Below are 25,986 nucleotides of genomic sequence, written 5' to 3' on the forward strand. Positions count from 1 at the left end.
TACCCCCGGAGTGGGAGGAACGTGAGCGCTGCAGGAGGACCGAGGCCGGAGAGAGAGGCACCTCCACACCGTCTCAAAGCAAATATAAGACTCGCTGTTTGATCCAGGGAGGATACAGTCCGGTTTGGAGAGGACGCGCCACTTCCTGCAAGACGCAGGACTTCCCTCTTTCACTTTCCTCTCCTTCTCCTTGAGCCTTCAGAACATGTTTCCCAGCGTGTCTTTGCTGCTTTTCTTGCTCTGTTCGGTGGAGGCGAGCCGCGGCTCTGGCTCCGGCTCCGGGTTCGAGTCCCAGGACGTGCTGCCCGTCCGGGTCAACGGGAGAACCGGCGGCCGGTTCTGGAAGCGCAGCGAGGAGCAGCCGGTGTTCAGCCTGAGGGCGTTCGGCCGAGACCTGACTCTCACCCTGGTCCCGGACAGCAGCTTCCTGGCCCCGTCCTTCTCCATCCAGCGCGTCAGAGCCGCCCGCACCGGCGCCGGAGCAGCTTTACGCACCGGCGGAGGAGTTTTACGCACCGCGCACTCGGACCTTTGGACCCGCATGAACCGGACCGAGGAGGCCGAGGGCCAGCTGAGGAGCTGCTTCTACTCCGGCAGCGTGGACCAGGACCGAGACTCGGTGGTGGCCGTGAGTTTGTGCTCCGGCATCTTCGGCTCCTTCGTCACCAACGGGACCGAGTATTTGATTGAGCCCAAAAAACTGCGCTCGAGCCCAAGCGGGCCGTCGGTGCCGGAATCCGCGGAGCATGTCATCCGGAGGAGGAATCTAACCGAGAACCGCGCACTTTCCCTGGTGTTCGACCGCCAGGACGGCCGGGAGGGGACTTTTACGCACGGCGGCGGCGGCGGCGGGCACGCGCGGAGCGCGCCGCGGCGGAGGCGCTTCGTCTCCGCGCCGCGCTTCATAGAAACCCTGGCCGTGGCGGATTCAAGCATGAGCCACTTCTACGGAGAGGAAATAAAGGTCAGACCAGCATGAGCTCACTCTCTCCGTCAGTAGACGCTAAACATCCGCGTTCCTCCCCTCTTTTTTCCCCTCAAACAAGAGTTCTGCAGGTTAGGATTAGGAGCCGTGTGTGAGTGCGGCTCTCAGTGATTCACTCTCCTCCTTCATGAAAACACGCGTTAACTTGGCAGCGCTCTCGCTATTTTCCACAAGAGAGAGGGTCAGGCGTCAGAAATGCCAGAAATGCTGCAGCGCATTCCGCAGAGCTTCATCACGGCCTGGCAGCGCGGCCTGCACATCATCTGGAGGAGAAACCCAGGTCATAATGGAACTCAGCTCCATCATCATTCTCCCTCATTATCAGGGCCGGCCCAAGCCCTCACCGGGCCCTAAGATAAATTAGATTTAGAATTAGATCTATTACTGCCAATAATACTGATTATTGATTATTCACACACCCACTATAAACTTATTTCATGTTCTTCCCTGTCATTACAAATACACTTGTAAAACTAGATGTAAGAACTTTTTGTTGTAGTTAGATTGTAATCCACAGTGATTAAGACCATGGAAGCTACAACAGATTAACAAACTTGCAGAAAAATCTTTCAATTCATATTTAGCAAAGTCAGCAACTGCCCCTACTGGCCACACAGAGAAGCAACAGGTCAAAGGTCAAAGAGCTGCATAGTTGCAGCAGTGTTGTTTCCATCATCCTACTGTCAGCCTGGCAGGTTTTTACCATCTATGGTTTTTAATCTGAAATGGAGCAAATTCAGCTACAAGAGCAGCCTGGGGTTGATTTACACTTAATATTTAAAGTGATATAGTACTAAGTGATACTGAGTGTCATCTACAGTGTAGGCCTACTAAAAGAAACAAAATAATCAAATAGATAATTTATAAACCATTTACTGTAAACACGTTATCTACTTTATTTTTGGTTTAAAATAAACTGCAACAGCAATGTGCAACAATAATTTGAAGTGGAACAACAATTAAGTGGAACAACAAAGTACTACAAAAACTAGAACTATAATCAAAATCACTCAACTTAGATAAACAGAACCTCGTCAATATGTTCTCCATATAAGAATAAATTCAAATGTACAAAAACAGACATTATTAAATAGAATAAACAAATAAAATGAAACAAATAGAGCCGAGAGGCAGCAGTATCTACTCTAGTCTGTTAACATAATATTGTTTATGTAATAATATTAATTATTGTGTTTTCGTACAATAACATACCTTTGATAATGTATGAATCATCGCTCACACATAAAAAAATTATTTTGTTTTTATTTTATTTTATTAACTCTTGGGTGCCCCCTAGTGGTCACGGGGCCCTAAGCAGCCGCTTAGTTCGCTTATGCCTTGGGCATATTGTATCTGCTATCTGGATATCTGCTCATTTATGTGTGATTCTTGGAGAATTTCAATTAGACGCATTTAGATTCTTGTTTGGTGTCTGAAACACCCAGCTCTATAAATTACATTTGAGATCATATTTACAAATATGACGTGTAGGGATAACTTCAGCTTTTCAGTCTCTTTTCTGATCCCAATATCAATACCTGATATCAATATTGGTGCCCGATATCTTACCCGATACCGATGTGACTATATGTGTGGAAGAAAAGCATCAGCCTCGGCAAGCGTGACATATTATCACTTTGGTGTCAGACTGTGTTCTTTAAAATCATATTACAAAACTGTCTTGAGCCTTGAGAGTCGGGTCTAACAATAAAAGACAGAACTGTCCGACCTTCTGGCATTAGGGCTGGATAAACTTGCACATCAATCATATCTGAGTTTATAGACTTCCAAATCTATGAGAGAAAAATTCCGACTTTATCAGCATGCAGAGTTGCAAGAAAATTCTCAGGAACTGTTGCTCCATAAATTTGCAAGAGAAAACTAAGAAGAGGTGACTTCATCAGCTTAAATGTGCTAGGAACCGTTTGGTTCACAAGCATGCCAGAGCTGATTCAGGGGGCTTGTAGCTCCCTATAATGTAATAAGTTCCTGAAAATGTAATAAAATTTGCATTTAACTCAATAGAAAATGTAATAAAACCCAATAATGTAATAAATTGACCAATAATGTAATAAAATATCCTGACTGATATTGTTATAACATTTTTACCGATAATGTAATACCTTGTTACATTATTGGGAATTTATTACATTTTCAGGTGGGTCTTTTTTCTTTCCAAAACTGATAATCTAATACTTGACAGATAATGTAATATATATGTTAATTTTCAGTCCAGAGTTCTACATTTTGTGTTTTAAGAATCTAAGAATGTTATATACACTGGATTTGAAACACCAGAATGACTATTGGGTTAAATTTCAGACTTTGAGTACCATGTAATAAATTCCCAATAACGTAATAAGGTATTACATTATCGGTAAAAATGTTATAACAATATCCGTCAGGCTATTTTATTACATTATTGGTCAAGTTATTACATTATTGAGTTTTATTACCTTTTTGATTAAGTTAAGTGCAAATTTTATTACATTTTCAGGTGTTATTACATTTTCAGGAAATGATTACATTATAGGGTTCTACAGGGCTCCGGATGAAAACAGCTCATTTATACGGTTTCCTGCCGGATAGGGGGCTCGACCTCGCCCGACCTGGAGCCCCCGGGTGGCCGCAGGGCTGCTCTGCAGCGCTTTAGTCTGTAGGATATCAGCCGCACGTGGCTCCAGCGCTGCTGGAAAAGCGTCTGTGGAAACATCATCACCGCCCAAGAAATAGACACACCTCATTTCCCCCACACCCACTGTGATCCCGCAGCTCTTGGCCTCCAGAAACAACTAGGGATGCCCCGATACCATCTACAGACTCAGGGGAAGAAACATCTCCAGCCGTCCGTCTTCAAGCGTTTGAAAGGTTCCCTTTTTCTTTTTGACAGCACTACGTCCTCACCCTCATGTCCATGGCAGCCCAGCTCTACAAGCACCCGAGCATCAAGAACTCGGTGAACCTGGTGGTGGTGAAGATGCTGGTGGTGGAGGACGAGGAGGTGGGACCGCAGGTCTCCAGCAACGGGGGCGTGGCTCTGCGGAGCTTCTGCTCCTGGCAGCAGCTCTTCAACCCGGCCAGTCACCGGCACCCGGGCCACTACGACACCGCCATGCTGTTCACCAGAGAGGTGAGTGGCTCTCCGGAATAGGCAAGTACTTGAAAAAGATGTAGCCATGACCTGCTGAAAGATACAGCCTGTCCAAAGGTTTCTTACGAGGTCTCTGGCTACCGGAGGGTCGGCAGTGGGAGCTCCTTTTTCAAATGTTGTTCTGGGGGCAAAATCAGAAATAACTTTTATCTGTCACTCTGTTCTTGGCTGAGCTTCATCCTCGGACCTTACAGCCCAACGGAGCTCAACAGAGGCTCTGCATTGACGTCACTTCCCCACTGCACCTTACAGAATGTAGCATAAACCAGGACAAAGAGCATCTGGATATATAGTATATACAATGTACAGTGTACTTATATGTACATGTAGAGACAGATAAGCTACAGCAGACGTTGATGGTACTGGGTCAGCAGCTGTTTACATCTCAGCTAGGAGTTTGTTTTTTAATCTTTTCTTTGAAAGGTTGGAGATGTTACTCCACAGTATTTAATATTATATTGCTCTCTAATGGTGCAACATCGGGGTGGATGGAGAGGAGATGCTGATCTAGTTGGATAACTGTGAATATTGGATTATATACAAAAGCATTGTTGGAAGTGGAGTGGTAGTGATTGTTTTAAATGCAGAAGTTTGTAAATAAAAATAGAGATTTGCATTTTATTGACATCAAAAATATTTATAATCTTGAGTTTAGAAAAAAGGGGAACAGATTGGGCCTGGAAATCTGGCTCTAACCCTGTTGAAATCAGAACTTTGGGTCACGTTAGGGTGTTCCCCCGTCTCTCGCCTGCTCTCCTCAGACCTGACCAGCCCAGGGCCGGTTACGGCAGCGCGTCACCGGTGCGTCGCATGGACCCACCGGCACCCGCTCAGCCGCACTTCCACTATCTGCAGCATCGTGTGCTAACGTAAAGCCGTTCAACAAAGTCGCTGCCATGCTTTATTTTTTGGGCAGCTTTTCTATTGAAGGGTGAGTTTTTCCTAACTCTTGGGGTCACCTAAGGATGCTGCAAACAGACTGTAGAAGTGGAAAAGCTGTGATCTTTTCCAGGCAGAGGGGAATGTCAACAAAGTGCAAACAAACCGTGCTTTATGGATGCTTCAACAGGAAATGGGTTCATGAGTCCTTAGGGTCTGAGTTGTGATTGGCTTGTTCTGCTGTACTTGGCTGCTGTTTCCCATCTGGTATGTGAGCGCTGACAAGGTGATAGCTGATACTGCATCGGGTGGGATCTGCTCTGTTATTAAAGTTTTATAGCTATCTGCTTTGGTGTGCGGCTTTGATTCGACGACAGCCTTGGCATTCGTCTACATACTGCGTGACAGTAGCATGTAAATCTGATCTGAACACATTTTGCAGCTTTGTAGGTTGGACATGTTCAAGAAAAGCTTTCAGTCGAGGGAGCTCATCATTCACCCAAACCTGCTTTGGGTTGTTTTTCCACTTCTTGCAGAGACGTGCTTTGAAACGTAGAGGAAGGAAGGCTCCTCGTGGACAAGCTAACTGCAAATCAGCCCTGCCACGGTGAAGGCATTTAAAAGGCTGAGGGTTCGGGGGCTGAAAATGTCCCAGAGTCATGGGAGCCGTTAACTTCTGTAAAAGAGCGTGTAGTGGAAACATTTTTCCTGTGCATTCTTGTGGTCCTGTGCTGTGAGTTTTGGTTCTATTCGCTGCTATGACACGATCTGAAACCTGTACAGTACATCTGTCCCGGCATCTGCGTTTGTGCTTACAACTGTAGCGGTTGCTGTTGTGGAACAAGGTGTACAAACACGGGCCGAGCTGGGTTTCAGGCCGGAGATCCAGGTCCAGATGTCGTTTGAATCAGAGCTTTGTGGGAGGAGGTTGAGGCCAGGCGGAGAACGCTATATCCACACTAGGAGACCAGGCATTTCCTCGCGTGGGGAACCATTTTTAATGTACCGCACTTTTCATTTTTAAGCATCACAATTCAGAACAACTGAAGTTTGTGATGTTTCAGTTGTTATTTTTGAATGGAGGAAACACTGAACAACATGTTTTTAATGTTGTTAATGGTTTGCTGTCCAAAGTGATTACTATAACTCCACCTTAGGTTTGAGATGCGGGAAATACAGGACTGTCTCAGAAAATTAGAATATTGTGATAAAGTTCTTTATTTGCTGTAATGCAATTAAAAAAACAAAAATGTCATACATTCTGGATTCATTACAAATCAACTGAAATATTGCAAGCCTTTTATTATTTTAATATTGCTGATTATGGTTTACAGTTTAAGATTAAGATTCCCAGAATATTCAAATTTTTGGAGATAGGATATTTGAGTTTTTTTCAGCTGTAAGCCATGATCAGCAATATTAAAATAATAAAAGGCTTGCAATATCTCAGTTGATTTGTGATGAATCCAGAATGTATGACATTTTTAGGGCCCGAGCACTTGCAGTGCGAAGGCCCTATTGTATCTGTAGGAATTCTTCTTCTTCTTCTTCTTCTTCTTCTTCTTATTGTTCTGACAAAAGGAAGGCCTTTTTGCCCCCCTAAACGTGCCCAAATAGTCACCAAATTTTGCACCCAAGCCAGGCCTGGCGAAAAATTTGACCGTGGTTACCGTGGCGACGCTAGACGCCAAAAAGCGCACCCACCCTTCATCTGATTGGTTCAGACCGAAAAAACTTTGTGCCTCAAGCCCCATAATACGGTTTGACGTACATGAACGAAAATCGGAACACACCTGTATCATGTCGCAACTAAAAGAAAAGTCTCTCGGCGCCATGGCCGAAACCGAACAGGAAGTCGGCCATTTTGAACATTCTGAATTAATCGCGTAATTTTGGAGCAATTTATGCCATTCCTTTGAGAGTTAATTCAGCCCGAACCGTATCGTGAACCCAAATGTGTTATACATCAAAATGTGCGTCTCCATCCTGCGACTACACGCATTACTTTTCTCTTTCAAAAGTGTTACCTTGGCGACGCTAGACGCCAACAAGCGCACCCCCTTCATCTGATTGGTCCATATTTGATAGTTCTCCAAAAGTCACCAAATTTTGCATGCAAGCCAGACTTGGCGATAAATTTGATATTTCATGGTTTGCATTAATGGGCGTGGCCTAACGGCTCAACAGCGCCCCCTAGAATACTTTTCTCTGCCATAACTTTTGAATGGTTTGACATAGGAAGTTGTGGGTGGTGTCATGGGACTCTGTAATGAGTCTTTAAGCTTCGTTGGCCTTAATTAGCCCCGCCCTTTCTTCTGATTGGTTGTCCCAATTTTCTGCTATAACTTTGGAATGGTTTTACATAGAGAGTCGTGGGTGGTGTCATAAGATTGTTTATGGAGTCCTTGACCCTCATTGGCCTGAATTAGCCCCGCCCCTTCTTCTGATTGGTTGTCCCTTTTTTCTGCTATAACTTTTTAATGGTTTGACATAGGAAGTCGTGGGTGGTGTCATGGGACTCTGTAATGAGTTCTTAAGCTTCATTGGCCTTAATTAGCCACGCCCCTTCTTCTGATTGGTTGTCCCGATTTTCTGCTATAACTTTGGAATGGTTTGACATAGAGAGTCGTGGGTGGTGTCATCAGATTCTGTATGGAGTCCTTGGCCTTCATTGGCCTGAATTAGCCCCGCCCCTTCTTCTGATTTGTTGTCCCTTTTTTCTGTTTTAACTTTTCAATGGTTTGACATAGGAAGTCGTGGGTGGTGTCATTTCTGATATGCTTATGGGGGGCGGTGGCCGTGAGTGCGAGGGCCCGTTCATCGCTGCTTGCAGCTTTAATTGTTTTTGTAATTGCATTACAGAAAATCACAATATTCAAATTTTCTGAGACAGTCCTGTACAGTTATACGCAAAAATTAGCAATTTTTGAATTGAATTGAATTTTTTAACCCAAAAAATAAAAAAAGATCCTATTCAGTTTTTCTTAAATTAGGAAAAATGCAACCTCAAACAAGAAAGGTACTTTTTTCCACAGTTTTTTTTCTTCTTTTAATTGAACAGGGCTGTGGTGCGGCTATTCTGTGGATTTTTCTTCCACCGCTTGGGGCGCTCTAACCGGAAAACTAAGACAAAATAAATGCAAAGAAGAATACGTTACTTCTTCTTTAGCAGATAGAAGTAGGTAGAAGCAGATTTCAAACAGATGAATAGATAAATGAATACCGGTTATTTTCTCTTGGTTCTGTCCCGTTTTAATCAGCAAAGTTGCTGCCGTGTAAAAGGATCTATTTAGGTACAAACATGTACATCATTTACAGTTCAAAATCGTTCTGTACATGTAGTAAATATCTAATCTAACAACATAAATATCTGCGGCTTGCATATCTTTTTTTTTTTTAAATAGAGCGGATGCGGTTTGCATGCAGGTGCGGCTTGTATATCTTTTTTGAATTATTTAAAAAAAGAATAGAGCGGATGCGGCTTATAGTCCAGAAAATACGGTAGTTACGACTCATTAACAGCTAATAGAGCATTTCATGTAAGAACAGGATGACTTCTTGTGCTGCTGATAGTCCTGACAGACCACTGAACCAGCTCTGGGTTGGCCCGGACAGGTCCGGGGTTGAACGTGGTTTGGCTCCAGACCTTGGGGAAACCTGTGGCTGCCCTCACAGTTGAACATCCTGTTCTCCTTTTACCATCTGTGGTTTCATTGTGTTGGTCTTTTTCCCATTTGCCTGTACGGCAGGACATTTGCGGACAGAAGAGCTGCGACACGTTGGGTGTTGCTGATGTCGGAACGATGTGCGATCCCAAAAAAAGCTGCTCAGTCATCGAGGACAACGGACTGCAAGCTGCCTTCACAGCTGCACACGAGCTTGGTGAGGTCACGCGTGGTGATGTGCTTGGGCTGGGGCGTGTGTAGCCGTCCTGTTCAGACATAGTTAGCTTTAGTCATCCATTGGCATTTACAAACCTTCAAACGTCACATTCTTGCCCCTTGTATCCTCTCCTCCTGCAGGCCACGTGTTGAGCATGCCTCACGATGATTCAAAGACATGTGAGCGGCTGTTTGGAGATCTGGGAGGACATTACCTGATGGCTCCTCTGTTTGTCAGCCTCAACAAAACTGCACCGTGGTCTCCCTGCAGTGCCCTCTACATCACTGAATTCTTCGACAACGGGCATGGTGAGGAACGGTTCAGCACTGCATTTGTGCTAATCCCACACTTTTTCAGGTCAAAACATAACAAATAGCACCAAATGATGTGTGACAATCAGGCATCAGATGAACAGCAACATATAAAATTTTTCACCTTCCACTGGATTGAAGGAGGTGAAGTCCATAACAGACACCCACAAGGCTTGTTTGGAAGGTGGTCTTCCAAACTGCATCTGAACCAACCAGCAGACTTCTAGGACATTGTCCTCAATGTCCAACATGGACATGTTTGGTCTTCATGTCTGGAACTAAGTTTGGAGGAAACCAGCAGAAACCCCCGAGACCCACTGTGAAGCACGGCGGTGGAGGATGATGGTCTGGGGTGGACCTGCAGACAAAGGACCTGGACGTTTCCAGTAGCAGGAGCTCATGGTACCCCCGGCAGACAGGAACCTCTAACAGGTCCGACTGTCTCCCTTATGGTGTAGCGCCACACAAGAACCTTTGAAACACAGCCGACCACCGCCACAGGTGGCGGTGATGCACATTTGCTGCTGTATGCAAGCGATCAGCGTAAAACACCAACAAGGTCCCCGCTCCAGGAGGTTCCCGCTGGTCAATTTGAGTACCTCTACTGCTACAGTGATGTTTTCAGCTCCATAAAGCTGGGCATACACTGTGCAATATTTTAAATCGTTTGATTCAGCCCCATCTCACACTGCACGACTAGATCGCTGAGTTCAAAAGTTCACAGCCCACGATTAATGGTCTCACACTGTACGACCCGATGCTCTGATGCTCCGTCTGCTCACACTATACGTTCATAATCCTCACGTCTGCTCACACTATACGATCACAATCCTCACGTCGGACTTCTGAGTACTGGAACTGCGAGGCCGGTTTTGGGGCGGGGGGGGTTGGGGGTGACTATGCCCACCCAAACTGGCGTCCTGCCCACCCAATCAAAGGTTATGGGGATCCTTTATTTTTTTTATATAAATATATAAAAAAATCACAGAATATCCGTACCGTTTCTGATTGGGTGGGTACTGCGCATCATTTTTAGACACACCAATGAACGCATACCGCAAAAGTTGTGTCTCGGCGGAGGAACCCGACGTCCCAGCAAAATGAACACAACAGAGAAGTTCAGAACAGAACACACTGAAGGCTGATTTATGGTTCTGCGTTACACCAACGCAGAGCCTACGGCGTAGAGTACGCGGTGACGCGCCCCGTACGATGCGGGTTGCCGCGTACCCTACGCCGAAGGCTCTGCGTTGGTGTAACGCGGAACCATAAATCAGGCTTTAGCAATTTGGGCCATTCTGTGTGGCGATAAATGAAAAAAGATTAGACAAGTCGTGATTGGACAAGGAATTGGCTGGGCAGACGTGGGAAATGCGGTCGTTTTTTTCTGCTATTAAAACATGATTTGTAATGTGAATTTTTCAACACTTTAAACTACAAATAATAGTTTTTGACGTGACATCAGAGATTGCGCATGCTCTCTGTGAAAGGATGAGGCAAATCGGGTCGTAGCACGACCAGGATTTCAAACACGTTTTATTTTCTTGCGAGCACACGATTTGTGATCGGGAGCTCGTTGTGAGGTGTTAATCTCTCGTCGTTAGGTGTTAATCTCTCGTCGTTAGGTGTTACTCTCTCGTCGTGAGGTGTTAATCTCTCGTCGTTACCCCACGTATACTGCACGAGGCACGACCAACGATTGGGTCGAAATCCGGCCCGATCCAAAAAATAGTCGCACGACTGGAAAATCGGCTCAAAACGAGCCGATTATTGCACAGTGTATGCCTGGCTTAAAGGGTCCTGAAGGCCACTTTTGCAGGACCGTTCCTGGTCATGGTGCCGGAAAAGTCTACCCAGTCTACCCGCTGCTGGGAATGCGCCTTGAGTGCAGCATGAAGTATATCAAAGTTCATACGAGGTTGTATTTATCCAAAGGTCAGACGTACGATCAGCAAACAGGGTCTAAAGAAACGACGCTAACCTTTGTACACATCTGTAGTTCAGAGGCCTTCTGCCAACGTGGACGCCTGCCAGAACTCTTTATTACTAGGGATGACTCACAGATGTGCAACACAGACCGTTCCCCTCATCGTCTCGTGAAGAAAGGCTTCCCCGATTAAACATACCGCTACCTCAAATTACAGGTTGTAGGAAGAGATTTCCACATCCTCTTCTCATTCCTCCTGCCGTCTGTTCTGCTTGCATTTGCGTCGCCTCCGTTGCTCCTTCCCCGTCTGGTGTTGTGCATCTCCTATTGTTTGTGTCATTATGAGACCTATCAGCGGAGCTTCCTTTCCACTGAGTCATAGCATGCACTTCCTCCTGCTCCCCACCTCCGCAGCCAAAAGCAACAGCTGGAGACCGAGAAATGTGTCTTTATCTGTTGGAAAGTGTTTCCAAAGAAGACGAATGTTCATTCCACAACGCTGATGTCATCGCCAGCTTCAGACTAAAGCATACTGGATTTAATGATGATCATTAATGGAATGATTAATTCATTTACATTTAGAAAATCTTTTAATAATGCAGCTTTAGAGAATCAGAAAGGTTAAAGGGGACCTATTATGGCATCTAATACCTATTTTAAACAGGCCTTGAATGTCTTAAAAACAATCTTTTGATTGTTTTTGCTAAATAAATGAGAAATTCAGCCTGTGAGCCATGTCTTTATCTTCCCATTCTCTAACCTCATTATCTATGCAGGATTCTGAGTGGGCGGGGCTATGATAATGAGGCTCTGTGCTGATTGGCTGCCTGAATGACGCGATACACCGCTACGAAAAAATGGCGGAAGCTCCGGCCAGCTGGAGTTAGTTGTTGTTTGATCTGAACGGCTCGTAGATCCACATCACACTGGACGGCTCATCCGGGCGGCTGTACAGACACTGCAGAATTTGGTTGCTTTCCTCCTTCTCTGAGTTTGCAGGCTGAGGGGAGACCACTTTATATATGTTAAAGCAAGAGAAAACCTGTTTTTCATAATAGCTCCCCTTTAAACGTTAAAGTGCTCTGAATTTGTCAAACTTGGGTAATTCATCTCAGAACACCACATGAAATGAGTATTTATCCAGTGTCCTACAACCATCCGTCCACCCATCTACGTCTAATTCTCCGAGTTTGGGTTGATGGGACCAGCGTAAACAGAGAGGCCAACATCTCCCTCTTCTCAGCCACTTCCTTCAGTTCTTCAGGAAGAAACCAAGCCATTCCCAGGCCAGCCAAGAGATATAATCTCTCCAGCATGTCCCGTATCTGCATCGGGTTCTTTCCCTGGTTGGACCTCTCCGAGGAAGGTCTCCAGGAGGCATCCCAACCAGATGCCTAGACCACCGTAATTGGCTCATCCTGATGAGGAGCAGCAGCTAAGCCCATCTGCCCCTTGTTCTCCCGCTCCATATCCCCTCACTTGTAGACAATAAGACCAAGACCAGCTATAAACATCATGTTGAGCTGTTTTGTTAGCTCCATGAAACTCAACACCCACCCTGTTGTTTCCTCCAACACCACGTTTCCACATGTCGGACATTTCATGAGTTTATTTGGTTCTTTTGTGAATAAGGGTGCTTTCACACCTGTCCCGTTTAGAGCAGTTGTTCCGAAACAGGGAGCGTTTCCCCCTAAAGATCGGTTTGTTTGGTATATGTGAACACAGCAATCGTGCTCGGATGTGGGACAAAACAAGCGAGCCGAGATCTCCTAGGAGAGGTGGTCTCGGCCCGATTCCTTTCCAGACCTGGAGCGGTTCGTTTGCAGTGAGTACATAGTTGACACAGCAACCGACACAACTCACTCATAAGCTGCTTTCAAATAGAGCACGGTTTGCGCCGTGCCCACCGCCGGGTAGGGCGCAGAGCCCCCACCACCTTCTCTCCTATTGGATACAACTTTCTCTCTTCTCCCTTCTCTCTTATTGGACGCGCCGAGATGTCGTCACAGCGCGGCACGGTGGAATTAAAAAATGTTCAATTCGGGCAGGCAGGCGCGGCGCAAACGCAGAGGCGCAAATGCCGAGCTCCGCGGTAGCACATACACAATTTATGGTGTCGGCGGTCTGCGCTTCGCGCCACATCTGTGAGCGGGGCTATAACCATTGTTGTTTTTCCGGAGTACAGAAGAGGAAAACTCCTTCCGCGTTCATTTCTGACCAATGAGAGAACAGTTGTTTCATGTCATTTGTTAACAGCTTTGAACCGCTACAGACGGTTGCCTTGTGAACACAAACGCCACAAATGAAAAACGAAACAACTGTATCGATTTAGCCCCTGAATCGGAACAAAACAAACGGGCCACAGGTCTGAAAGCACCCTAAAATCCACCGTCCGCGGTTTGATGTGGTGTTATTGTCTCATGTCACCACAGGGGACTGTCTCCTGGACATCCCAGAGACTACCATGCCCTTCCCGGGAGACCTGCCGGGCACCAAGTACAGCCTGGACCAACAGTGTCAGCAGATCTTTGGAGAAGAGTTCGTCCACTGCCCCAACACCTCCGACAGTGACATCTGCAGCCAGCTGTGGTGTCGAGAGGACGGCACGCCGCAGTGCTCCACCAGGAACGGCAGCTTGCCCTGGGCTGACGGCACACCCTGCGGGGCAGACGGATCGTGCCTCGATGGCGTCTGCAAGTCGACCCAGGAGGTGCTGCAGCCGCTGGTAAGAAGGGGCCTCTGAACCAGTTTACATCATCACAGCAGGACGTGTTTGTTTGGGGTTAAGTAATTCCCATCCTCCCTCTGATAACAGTGTGAGTTTAGCGGCTACACTCACATGTTCTCCAGCAGCTGCAGATGTCTTCATTCGTAGTTGGAGTGTCCCTGGCAGGATCTCTGTGTTTGCTTTTACAAAGTCGCGGGTTAGAAGGACTCGTTGAATCCGGGGAACTGGACCAGTGAAGGAAGAGTTGGATTGGGCATAACTAGCCCCGCTAATAGGGTTAATCTTAAAACCCAAATAATTCAAATCCCAACACCTCGAATCTTCAGAAGTACTAGATTATCGGTACCTCTGAACTTCTGACCCAGCATAGCAGAATACTTTCTTTATTATGAAAACAAAACTAGAAAAATGGGCCAATAATCCTCCTTTATTGTCCGCTCAGCTTTATTGTGGATCAGTTTTTTGTCTTTTGACAAATATTCCGCAATAGAGGGTAATGTTTGTGCTGTTTTAGCTGGAAATGGTGGAAAAGGCTGAAAGTACAGATCACAGCACGCCTGAATCCATCTGAGTTCAAAAGCAGCTGCTTCACGCTGCATTTTTATGTTTTATTTAGAGAGCATTTATGCGTCTCAGTGTTTCATTTTAGTCTTGACATCTTACCCGTGTGTTGTCCGCATTTCTGATCGCACAACCAGACGCGCTGGCAGCCGGGATGTTTTCTGGTCCAAACCATTAAAACATCTGGACGTAGCGTCCAAACACACACACACACACACACATACACAGGGAGCTTTGCCGCTGCTCGCTGCAGCTCTGCAGGTTCCACTCGCGGTGAGTGACACATGTGGCAGGAATGTGGGCAGAGGCCGACAGCAGGCGCGTGCCGAGCTTCAACACAAATTTAGCCCGGAGTCGGCGAGCGCCGGCACATGGAGCGCCCTCAGAGCCGCGAGCCCAGACTGCGGTTTGGGCTGCGTGGACCGCCGTTGGCCACCGGCCCTCGCCCACCGGCCTGGCTGCCTCATGTTTGTTCTGTGTGTTACCGCAGATGGCTGTGGACGGTGGCTGGAGCTCTTGGGGGCCGTGGCGGGGCTGCTCCAGGACGTGCGGAGGCGGGGTGGAGTTCTCCCACAGGGAGTGCAGCGACCCGGTGCCGCAGAATGGAGGGTGGTACTGCGAGGGCCAGCGGGTTCGGTACCAGTCCTGCAACACGCAGCCATGCGACAACAATGAAGGTGAGGCCCGAGCGGTCAAGATGTCAGGAGGCATCTTACCAGACATCCACACAGACAGGTGGAAGCAGCAGTGGGATGATCAGAGGGGGGACTGCAGGACAACATGCAGCTCCTGAAGCTCTGGCCTGCAAACATGCACAAAAGAGAAAAAAAGGGGAGGCAGACCAGCACAACAAACTACAAGAACAATAGAGAACAGTGATGGTTATGAAATACTTCTAATTAATAACTGAGAAAGAGAAGAGGAGAAGGGTGAGGGGCACCACTCAGTGGATGATGTCGGTGTCCCCCTGCAGCAGAGGCCTATAGCAGCATATCTACCACGAAGCTGTTTGAGACTAACTATTATAGTCTTGTTCTATAGCTGCAGCTACGACTACTGACTCTAACACACTAGAGTTACACTAACTTGAGGTTTATTAACACCAACTAGAGGTTTACTAACACTAACTAGAGGTTTGTAAGACTAACTAGAGGTTTACTAAACACTAACTAGAGGTTTACTAACACTAAGTAGAGGTTTACTAACACTAACTAGAGGTTTACTAACACTAACTAGAGGTTTACTGAACACTAACTAGAGGTTTACTAACACTAACTAGAGGTTTACTGAACACTAACTAGAGGTTTACTAAACACTAACTAGAGGTTTACTAAACAGAAAGGTTTTTAGTTTGGTTTTAAAGGTGGAGGTGGTGTCAGCCTCCTTAACCCAGATTGGAAGTTGTTTCCATAGTAACGGTTCCTGATAGCAGAAGACCGTCCTCCAAATCTACATTTAGATACTGTAGGAACTACGAGTAAACCTGCACTCCGAGAACGGAGAGCTCTGTTAGGAACATAAGGCACTATCAGGTCTTGCAAATATCGCGGACCAAAAACCGTTTTGGACTTTATACGCAAGTAATACAATTTTGAAATGGATTCTGAATTTTACACTGGAGAGACGTGGTCTCTCCTGCTGATTCCTGTCAGCACTCGCGCTGCTGCATTTTGGATCAGCTGAAGCCTATTCAGCAAATTACTTGGACATCCTGCTAGCAACACATTACAGTAATCTAGTCTAGAAGATACAAACGCATAAACTAGTTTTTCAGCATCACTCTGGGAGAAGATTTTCCTAATCTTTGCGATTTTACGGAGATGGAAAAACACAATTATACAAACCTGATTAATATACGGTTTAAACGATGAACAAGATCAGCTCATCATTGATGATTAGTTCATCAAGACAATCAGTTCATCAATGATGACAATTAGTTAATCAATGACGATCAGCTCATAATTGATGATCAGATCATCAATGAAGATGATCAGTAGTTTAGTCTCTTATTGTTGGGATTGCTCGTAATTCTTTACATCTTTTTGGCTTCACTTCACTAAATAACGGATTGCTGGTCGGTTATATGCATGTTGTTCATCTGAGGTTTGTTTAATACTGAGACCAACTATGAACGGATCATATTTGTCATATTTCAACACAAAGAAAACAAAAACAAAGAAGAGAAAAAAATCCCAACAACATAGAATTAAACAAGTGGATAGTTAGTCGTACACAGCATGATAAGATTCATACTTTGGATTATATCCTTACATAACAGACCAAAAATAGTCATTTTTCTTCCGTGTTCTTTCAAGCTGCTAAATTAAAAACACTCGAATTTCCACCATTTTCATCCAAACTTGAAGTGAAAGTAAGACTTCCCATCCTTCCTGTTCTGGCGATGCCAGCGGTCTGATTGTATTCTCTGTTGTGTTTTCTTCTTCCTGGCAGGTAAAAGTTTCAGGGAGGAGCAGTGTGAGGCGTACAACAGCGCCAACTACCTGGACCAGAACGGGAACATGAAGCAGTGGATTCCAAAGTACGCTGCCGTTTCTCCCAGAGACAGATGTAAGCTGATCTGCAGGGCTAGAGGCAGCAGCGAGTTCAAGGTCTTTGAATCCAAGGTACAGCACCTGCTCGCGGCGAATCAGAGGCCACGCTTTTAGACTGCTGCTAATTTTGTCTTTACAACAGATTTACAACATAAAGAAGGCAAGGCAAGGCAAGTTTATTTGTATTGTATTGTATAGCACAATTCAACACAAGGTAATTCAAAGTGCTTTACTTCAACATTAAAAGCGGCAAGACACAATTAAACAGTAAATAACAAATAAAATAAAATGAAATAAAATGATAAGAAAAGAGGTAAAATAATAAAAAGCACCAGTTGTTAAAAAGTAAGGGCAGTAGAATACAGCAGGTACATCTCATTCTTAAAATGGCAAGAATTACGTTTCTATACGGTCAAAACGTACAAAGACCGGGTCAAATACAGTATTACAAAAGTAATCTGTGCCAATTCGGGTGGTGAATCAGACCAATTTGACAATTCTTTGCCACAATGCCTGCATTCAGGGCTTATCCATAACTTAAAAAAGAACAAGAACAAGAAACAAACGTCTAGATTCATGTGAAGCAACAGTTCCTTCTCTAAGAACATTGCTGATGTATTTCCCTGTTGGCATTGTGTTACCATATCAGACCAGCAAACTGGCAAACATCTCTTTCCAGAGGTCTGCACTCCTGCTGATGATCCGTTCATCAATAATGACGATGATTACCAACAACCTGGCTGAAATGTACCTTCTTAAATCTTGTTCAAGCAGTGAGAGGGTACTTAGGATTGCTCACAGAATGTTGTGTTCTTTTTAACGTCGTTTTTGTGAACTGGAGCACGTAAAGTAGTAGCTGTGGGTGTGTCTCTGCAGGTGATTGACGGGACCACCTGTGGCCCGGACACCACGTCCGTGTGTGTCCAAGGCCAGTGTGTGAAAGCAGGCTGTGATCACGTGATCGGATCCAACAAGAGGGTGGACAAGTGTGGAGTGTGTGACGGCAGTGGACTCAGCTGCAGGAAGATTACAGGCTCCTACAACAAAGCGAAGTAAGAGCAATAAAGTAATTCCTGTTTTTTCGCAGGGGTTACGTTCCAAAAAGAACCCATGATAAGTGAAATCCGCAAATTAGCAACCTTTTATTTATTTTTTTACAATTATTATACAACGTTTCAAATAGCGGAGATCAGCCCCGCCCCACCGCAACCCGAGTAATTGGATTTGAACAGGAGAAAATGAAAAATGATTATGAAAAAAAATACAATAAGTACAGTAGGACAAATTGTGACTGGTGTGTATTTCACTGCTCTTCTGATGCCGCTGCATCCTGACTCGCTCTGTAGCGTCTTGTTCTTCTAAAGCCGCGGTGCAGGTGTGTTTTTTCAAGAGAAGAACATAGTTATGGGTCGTTGTTGTCGCTGTTCTTCTGGGCAAAAAGATTCTCATAAACTGACATCCCACCATGGATTATATCTGAGACTGTAATGAACGATTCATCAAAGGCTCCCGTTGTTGAGTTGCTGCTGAAGCTCATTGACCGTTCTCAGCATTGTTGCTAAGCAACCAACGTTATTGACACAGGAAGTGAAGAAGCGGGGAGACTGTTTAGCCAATCAGAATGCAGAACACGATGCACAATGCAAATCCATGAAGCAGCGAGACGTGAAAGGTGAACCGCGTTGTAGCGAGGGATTACTGTACACAGTTATAGTCCGTCAAAGTACGTAAAAACAGTATATTCATCAGTGTCAGTAACGAAGTTGTGTGGAATGAAAACGGAGCCAGCAGAACCGAACATTTAAGCACATTTCAGCAAATGCAGTAGGGGTGGGGGGAAGTTGTGGGGGTCAGGGGGCGAAGGATGGGGGGTGAAGGTTTGAAAGTGAGGGGTTAAGGGTGAGTGGGGGGTGGAGTAGGTTGGAGACATATGACAGGCCTTAACTTCTCTGCCTGAGACGAAAGCCTTCTAGAAGTAAATGTGACGTGGAAGGCGGTTCTTCCGTCAACCTGCCGCAACCATGGAGTCTCCATCGTCCTGCCTGCAACGCTGCAGGTGAAACCACAGCCGGCAGGGAGCAGAAAGAGCATTGGAAACGGTCTACCTGTTGGTCCCTCCATCCATCCATCCATCCATCCATCCATCCATCCATCCATCCATCCATCCCTCCATCCATCCATCCATCCATCAATCCATCTTTCCATCCATCCCTCCCTCCATCCCTCCCTCCCTCCATCCATCCATCCCTCCATCCATCAATCCATCTGTCCATCCATCCCTCCATCCATCCATCCATCCCTCCCTCCATCCCTCCCTCCATCCATCCATCCCTCCATCCATCAATCCATCTGTCCATCCATCCATCCATCAATCCATCTGTCCATCCATCCATCCCTCCATCCATCCATCCATCCATCCATCCATCCATCCATCCATCCATCTTTCCATCCCTCCATCCATCCCTCCCTCCATCCATCCATCCCTCCATCCATCGTCCCTCCATCCATCCCTCCCTCCCTCCATCCCTCCATTCATCATCCCTCCATCCATCCATCCCTCCCTCCATCCATCCATCCATTAATCCATCCATCCACCCCCCCTCCATCTATCCATCCATCCATCCATTCCTCCATCCATGCACCCTCCATCTATTCATCAATCCATCCCCCCTCCATCTATCCATCCATCCATCCATCCATCCATTCATCCATCCATCCATCCATCCATCTATCCATCCATCATCCATCCATCCATCCATCCATCCATCCATCCATCCGTCCATCCATCCCCCCTCCATCTATCCATCCATCCATCTATTCATCCACCCATCCACCCCCCCATCCATCCATCCCTCCATCCATCAATCCATCTGTCCATCCATCCGTCCGTTCGTCCATCCATCCACCATCAATCCATCCCCCCTCCATCTATTCATCCATCCATCATTCATCCATCCATTCATCCATCCATCCATCCATCCATCCCCCCTCCACCTATTCATCAATCCACCTATTCATCCATCCATCCATCTACCTGTTTGTCCCTCCACCCCCCATCCATCCATCCATCCATCCATCCATCCATCATCCATCCTATTAAACCAAACCATGCATACAATTTTTGGGCCCCCGTTATTTGTGGGTCCATAGAAAAATGGCACAATATGATGAGGGTGGAGCTACTGGAGTCACACGATACAATCTGTTGATTGGTGGACAGTACACATCACTACCCACGACGAAAGCAAGTGCGAAACCAGCACAAGCATTTGGAAACACTCTTCGCCGCCCACAATCTTCTCTCAAACAACATGGTTTGGATTGTACAGATGAAGTACCAAAAGCCCTGCCCTGTAACCACACTGCCAACGTGGTGGTGTGGTTACAGGGTAAGAGCACCCAAGTGCAAACATCCACTGTGGGATATCTGACATTTTTAGCATCTCTTCTCAGTTGTGAACTTTACCTAAGTTTGTCCTAAGGATGATCCAAATCTGTTCTTCTTTGTCTTCTCTGTCAGCTATGGGTACAACGACATCGTCACGATTCCCGTTGGCGCCACCAACATTGACATCAAACAGCGGAGCAACAGAGGAATCAAGCATGACGGGAACTACCTGGCCATGAAGAGGGAGGGTGGCACTTACATCCTGAACGGGAACTTCTCCGTGTCCACAATGGAGCAGGACATCCCAGTCATGGGTGCCGTTTTGAAGTACAGCGGCTCCTCCACCACGCTGGAGAGGATCCAGAGCTTCAGTCAACTCAAGGAGACCATCACTATTGAAATCCTGGCCACCGGCGGAGACGCCAACCCCCCCAAGGTCAAATATTCCTTTTTCATCCCTACGGATGTGACGTTCAGCAAATCCAAAGACAAGAAGGACTTATCTTGGCACATGATCGGTACATTCGGTGTGTCTGACTGGATGGCAGGCGAGTGGTCCGAGTGCTCCAAGAGCTGTGGTTCTGGGTGGTCCAGGAGGAGTGTTGAATGCATAGACAGTGAAGGCTTCCATTCCAGCCAGTGTGAGAAAGACCTGAAGCCTACGGACATCAGGCCCTGCGGGGACCTGCCGTGCCCCATCTGGCAGATGGGGCCTTGGTCGGCCTGCTCACGAACTTGTGGCCAGGGGGAGCGCCGCCGCAGTGTCTTCTGCATAGACTATACTGGGAACACTGTTGAACCGGAGAGGTGTGATCCCAACAAAATCCCAGATCCAGTCTCTGGAGAGTGTAACAACCAGGACTGCTTATGAAGAACAGCAAAACTCTCCCTTTTCGGTCTGCGTGCACATACGAAGCATGGATGGATTAGTGACTGGCTGTACCGGGACCTGACCCAAAGGCACAAACACCTGCAAACGCCAAATACAATGCCACGGTATCAATCACAAAAAGCTGCAATTTGACCAAAAAGAACAGCAAAATAACTAGATAGAGGCTCAAACCTCAGCCTTTTCCGCCAACTAGATCCTGGTGCTGGTTCACCGTGGGCTCCATATTTACAGAGCCGATACATCACCAGATAATTATGTCAGTGGAGTACTCCCAACGTGGTTTGAACGGTACCTCAGAGAACCTTAAAGTTTTTCAGAGAACCATGGTCCACCAAAGAGGGTCACTTCAGCTCACTTTACCTGATGGTGCCAATTCAGAACCAAGTCATCCAAGCCAGCATTTCTGTGCAGGCCCTATATAAGCTAAATGGGTCCCACATGGGTTTGTCTGCAGGTTTCGTGATAGTCCTACCTGTGACTGGTATCTACCTGGTTTTAGCTGGGTCCCAATTGGTCAATTTGTCCTTCCAATAGCTCCTTCCCATTAATTTCACTTAATTGGGACCCACTCAGGCCTCCCATGTGGGATCCATAATACTGAAACTATAAAGAACCCATTTCATGCCTAAGCCCACTCTTTACCCAAGCAGAACCACTTATTTCCCAGGTGGGTCCCACATGGACATGCTGGCTGGGAGCTGGAGGCACCTTACATTTCTATGCAGTGTAATGAATACAGCCCAGCTCAGACCAGTTTTTTCCAGTTCCAGTTTAATGAAAAACAGGTTAGCTGAGTAACCCCACAAACTCCACCGAATCACATCGTAGAACAGATCACAACCAGAGTTGGTCGTCAGTAACGAGGACCGCTCCTGGAAATAAAAGTTGAGCTTGTGAATCATCCAGTATTTATGAACACTGCCAAGACCTGGATCTATCCCGCCCGGGTTGAGGAGGCTCCATAAAAATACTCATGTTGCCTCAGTTGGTGCTTTCTTTGCCGTTGGCTGGTGCTACGTTGGGCGCTGGTTCTGAACCAGCACTGGAAACTGGTCGCTGGAAATGGTCTGTCTGATCCAGAATCTTCCTGTTGACCTTATAAGGTTCACAAGGCAGTCATTTGTACTCTTTTAATAGTTTTCTATCAAACTTCATGTCGGAATGTTACTTCTGACCAGATTGGGGCAGTATATTGGCAGAAGGTTCATGTGTGGGCCCCTCGTGTGTGACGCAATCAAGCTCACCTCTAGTGGGACAAAGTGGTATCACAGGACGTACCGGACCATCCCCGGCCGATAACGCGGTATCGTCATTCTTTTGTTTACGCAGCCGATGTTTGCCTCCATGTGGTCAGAAGTGGCATTGATCCATAGCGTGCTTCGGTCATGGAGGTGTTACTTCTGAGCAGAGTTGGTCAGAGCCTTTGATTGGTCCAGATGTTTGTACGATCTATTTACGTTAGAGTTGTGACATCGAAGGCTGTTTTTTTTGTTGTTTTTTTGTTTTTAAATATGATTATTGTCTATTTTTTCATCTTTTGTTGACATTTGACAACCACTATTGAAATTAGAGTGATGTAAATCTACCTCAGGATGCACACGTGAGTGTAGCGGCTCTCAAAGGCTGCGGCGTGTTCTTTCTCCACAACCAGAAGTTTTCTAGCACCTCTTACAAAGAAGGGGTCTAGAACATGAAACCTGCTGTCAAAAACCGGTACCGTGTAAATATACCTCCAGTCCTCCAGAACTCTTTTGAAGCTTTGATGGAGCCCTTCGCCTGGATGTTGGGGTAAGTACGCCCCATCGAGCCTTCAGCCTCCGGGGAACCTGCTCATGGGGGATTTCTCCTCTTTTCTACTGGCGGACAAATGTGATTTTGGTAAATGCTTTCCTCCTGGAGATTGTGGTTCCTAAAGCTACAGGGATACCCAGTTCCTGTCAAAATGTTTACCATCTAAACTAGACTGTAGAAGAAGAGAGGCCAGTGATCACAGCTGATTATTGGTATCTGACTCCCAAAGATTCTCATCTTAAAAACATTTATAGTTTCAACTTCTCTCATGAAATACAGCGGCAACAAAAAGGTCATTACTGATTTTATGTGTTAATTTGCAATAAAATGTGAGCAGATCTTCATCTAAGTGATAAAACTTTCACAGTTCCGGAGGGAAAAGTAGGTTTCTCCTTGGAGTTCCCAGCTGGTTGGAGCTCCGTCAGCAGCAGTGGGAGTTGTGGACCATCCATGTGTCTCTCTGGAGCTCATTCCACAGCATCTCTGTGGGGTTCAGGGCTGGACTCTGACTGCACTACTCCAGAAGGTGGATTTGTTTTTTCGGAAGTCATTCTATGGTGGATTTACTTCCATGTTTAGGGTCATTGTCCCGCAGCATCAGCCAGCTTCTACCGAGCTTCGGCTGCTGGACGGATCCCCTGGAGGAGGTTTTGGTAAACTTTGGGACTTTGATGGTATTCCCCTTAATGTTGCCCAGTGGTCCGTGTCCTTAGGCCAAGGGCGTAGGTTTGCATAGGGACGGTAGGGACATAACACTACCAACTTTTCAGGAGGCTCAAATTGTCCCCACCTACTTTAAAGCAACCTTATTTGCATTATATAATGAGTTCAGATATATAGGTAATTTAGATTGTCTTCCCAAATGTTGTAAGGATAGAATTGACCCAACCATTATTAAGTGAATTATTTTCATTATATTTAGACTTACATTTACCCCCTTTCACTTGCTGAATTTGCCGGTCCATTTTTTTTTCCTCAAACGCACGTTTGATTGGCTGATGGCTTGACACCACATTCACCCAATCTGTTTGGTCTTATTAATGTCCTGTCCCCAGTAAAAAGTGTACATGCAGGTTATGCTGTTATATCGTCCCTACCAATGTTGAAACCAAACCTACGCCCTTGCCTTAGGCAGTGAATCAAGTCCACAGCATGACGCTACCTCCACCATGCTTGAACACTGGGACGATGTTTTGATGCTGGTAAATTCTGACCTTTTTGTGCCAACAAAGTAAAACTTTGTTACATCGGTCCACAAAACATTTTCCCAGTGGCGTTTCAGATTAACAGGGTGTTTTTTTGCAAACCTTGGGTGAGGAGCATCTTCTGGGCCTCACCCAGCCTCTCCTGGGTTTAGGCTAGTCACCTGCTGTCGGGGTTCCTCTAGTCCTGGTTCCCCGTTCAGTGAGTCCTGTATGGTAAACTCATGAACAGAGATGTTCCTCCTAGGCTCTTCTTGACCTCACTGAGGATTCCGCATTGTCTTTGGAGTCACCTGAACACCTTGATGTCCAGAGCAGCTACAGAACTAAACTGTTTCCATCTCTGGACAGTTTAACTGTGGGCCGATGGTTGTCGGGAGATTGGTGACCTTTTATCTCTGTCCAGGCTTCTACGTAGGAACTACTCTGGACCGTGTGTCCTCAGCCTTCAGATGACTTCTATGAAGATTAGTGAACATTTTATGGCAAATTTATGTCAATTGAAAAAAAAATTCTTGCCACTGTACTTCTTCAAAACCCTTTCCATCATCATGGTTTCCTTGGCTAGATCCACTCCTGACCGGATTGTTGATAGTCTTCACGATTACAAGACCCAGCTGGGCAACTATTGGGCAAAATCAAACCGTCTGTGTTGGACAGAACAATGTAACACCAAGTCTATTGCTTTTCAGACCTTTATTGGTCGACAAATGGAAGTGCTCTTTGTTGTTTTCGGACTCCTGTATGTATATTTGTTCTTTCATTCCTGTCGTTAATTTACAGTATAATATAAGATAAAGTCATCCCTTCAGTGAAGGACCATGCTATTTTATTATTACAGCTTTTAAAGCTATTTATTTTTGTACAGTTTTTACCATGAACATGTAAATAACATGGCAGATGCTGCTGTCTTTGAGTTTGTTTTGGGTTATAAAAATGTCAAATAAACACATTTATGTCAGTAAAGGCTCCGTTTCATTGTAGAGTGTCCTCCATGATAGCTGAGAGCAAACCTGGTCCTACATGTCTGTAGCCGGGCCCGGCATTTCCGTTCCCGTTGCAAAAATTCTGTCAGTAAATGGGTCTGGCACCATGCTGTCAGGCCACGGGGGCCCGACCGAAGGACGGAGAGACACGGAGTTTCGTGCAGACCCTTTTATTCACCCAAATCACACGCGTGCACAAGCACCTTCACAGCAGCTTCACAGGAGAACCCTTGCTGCTGGGCAGCCATGCCTTATGAAGGCTGGCAGGGTGGAGAGGCTGATTGGGCCCACCTGTGCCCTAATCAGCCTGAGTGGCTGCAGCTCCTCCACCCTGCCACACATGCCTTTCACAGTCATGTCACCAGTACAGAACCAACGGGGTGGGGGTGAAGTTGGGCTCACTTGCATATGTGGACCAACATCCAGGCCAGGATGTCAGCAGGCGTCTACCAGACTTACAGACAGGTGGAAGCAGCAGTGGGATGATCAGAGGGGGAACTGGAGGTCAACATGCAGCTCCTGAAGCTCTGGCCTGCAAACATGTACAGAAGAGAAAAGGAGGAGGGGGGGGCAGACCAGCACAACAAACTGCAAGAACGATGGACAACAATGATGGTGATGAGATACACTAAAAAATGGAAGATGAGAAGAGAAGAAGGATGAGGGGCACCGCCCAGTGGATCATGTCGGCCCCCCCTGCAGCATAAGCCTATAGCAGCATATCTACCACGAAGCTATGTTTGAGACTAAC

The 25,986-nt window shown here is 46.1% G+C and overlaps 1 protein-coding gene across 1 annotated transcript; it reads left to right on the forward strand.

The window, feature by feature from the left end:
- LOC133441430 (A disintegrin and metalloproteinase with thrombospondin motifs 8-like) lies at positions 1 to 25,182 on the forward strand. Its single transcript, XM_061718710.1, has 9 exons — positions 1 to 964; positions 3,876 to 4,115; positions 8,765 to 8,897; positions 9,038 to 9,205; positions 13,568 to 13,860; positions 14,915 to 15,101; positions 16,876 to 17,048; positions 17,853 to 18,028; positions 20,497 to 25,182. Exons 1-9 carry the CDS (start codon positions 206 to 208, stop codon positions 21,233 to 21,235), a joined length of 2,868 nt encoding a protein of 955 aa, XP_061574694.1. The 5' UTR covers positions 1 to 205; the 3' UTR covers positions 21,236 to 25,182.
- Positions 25,183 to 25,986: the final 804 nt, after the last annotated feature.

Source organism: Cololabis saira, chromosome 4 (assembly GCF_033807715.1).
Source record: "Cololabis saira isolate AMF1-May2022 chromosome 4, fColSai1.1, whole genome shotgun sequence".
NCBI lineage: Eukaryota > Metazoa > Chordata > Actinopteri > Beloniformes > Belonidae > Cololabis > Cololabis saira.

Bases quoted from the DNA above. Each gene is read 5' to 3' on its own strand.
- LOC133441430 (XM_061718710.1), top strand. From the start codon at position 206: ATGTTTCCCAGCGTGTCTTTGCTGCTTTTCTTGCTCTGTTCGGTGGAG. The intron at 4,116-8,764 runs GTGAGTGGCTCT...CCTGTACGGCAG, and splicing joins CCATGCTGTTCACCAGAGAG to GACATTTGCGGACAGAAGAG. The intron at 9,206-13,567 runs GTGAGGAACGGT...ATGTCACCACAG, and splicing joins ATTCTTCGACAACGGGCATG to GGGACTGTCTCCTGGACATC.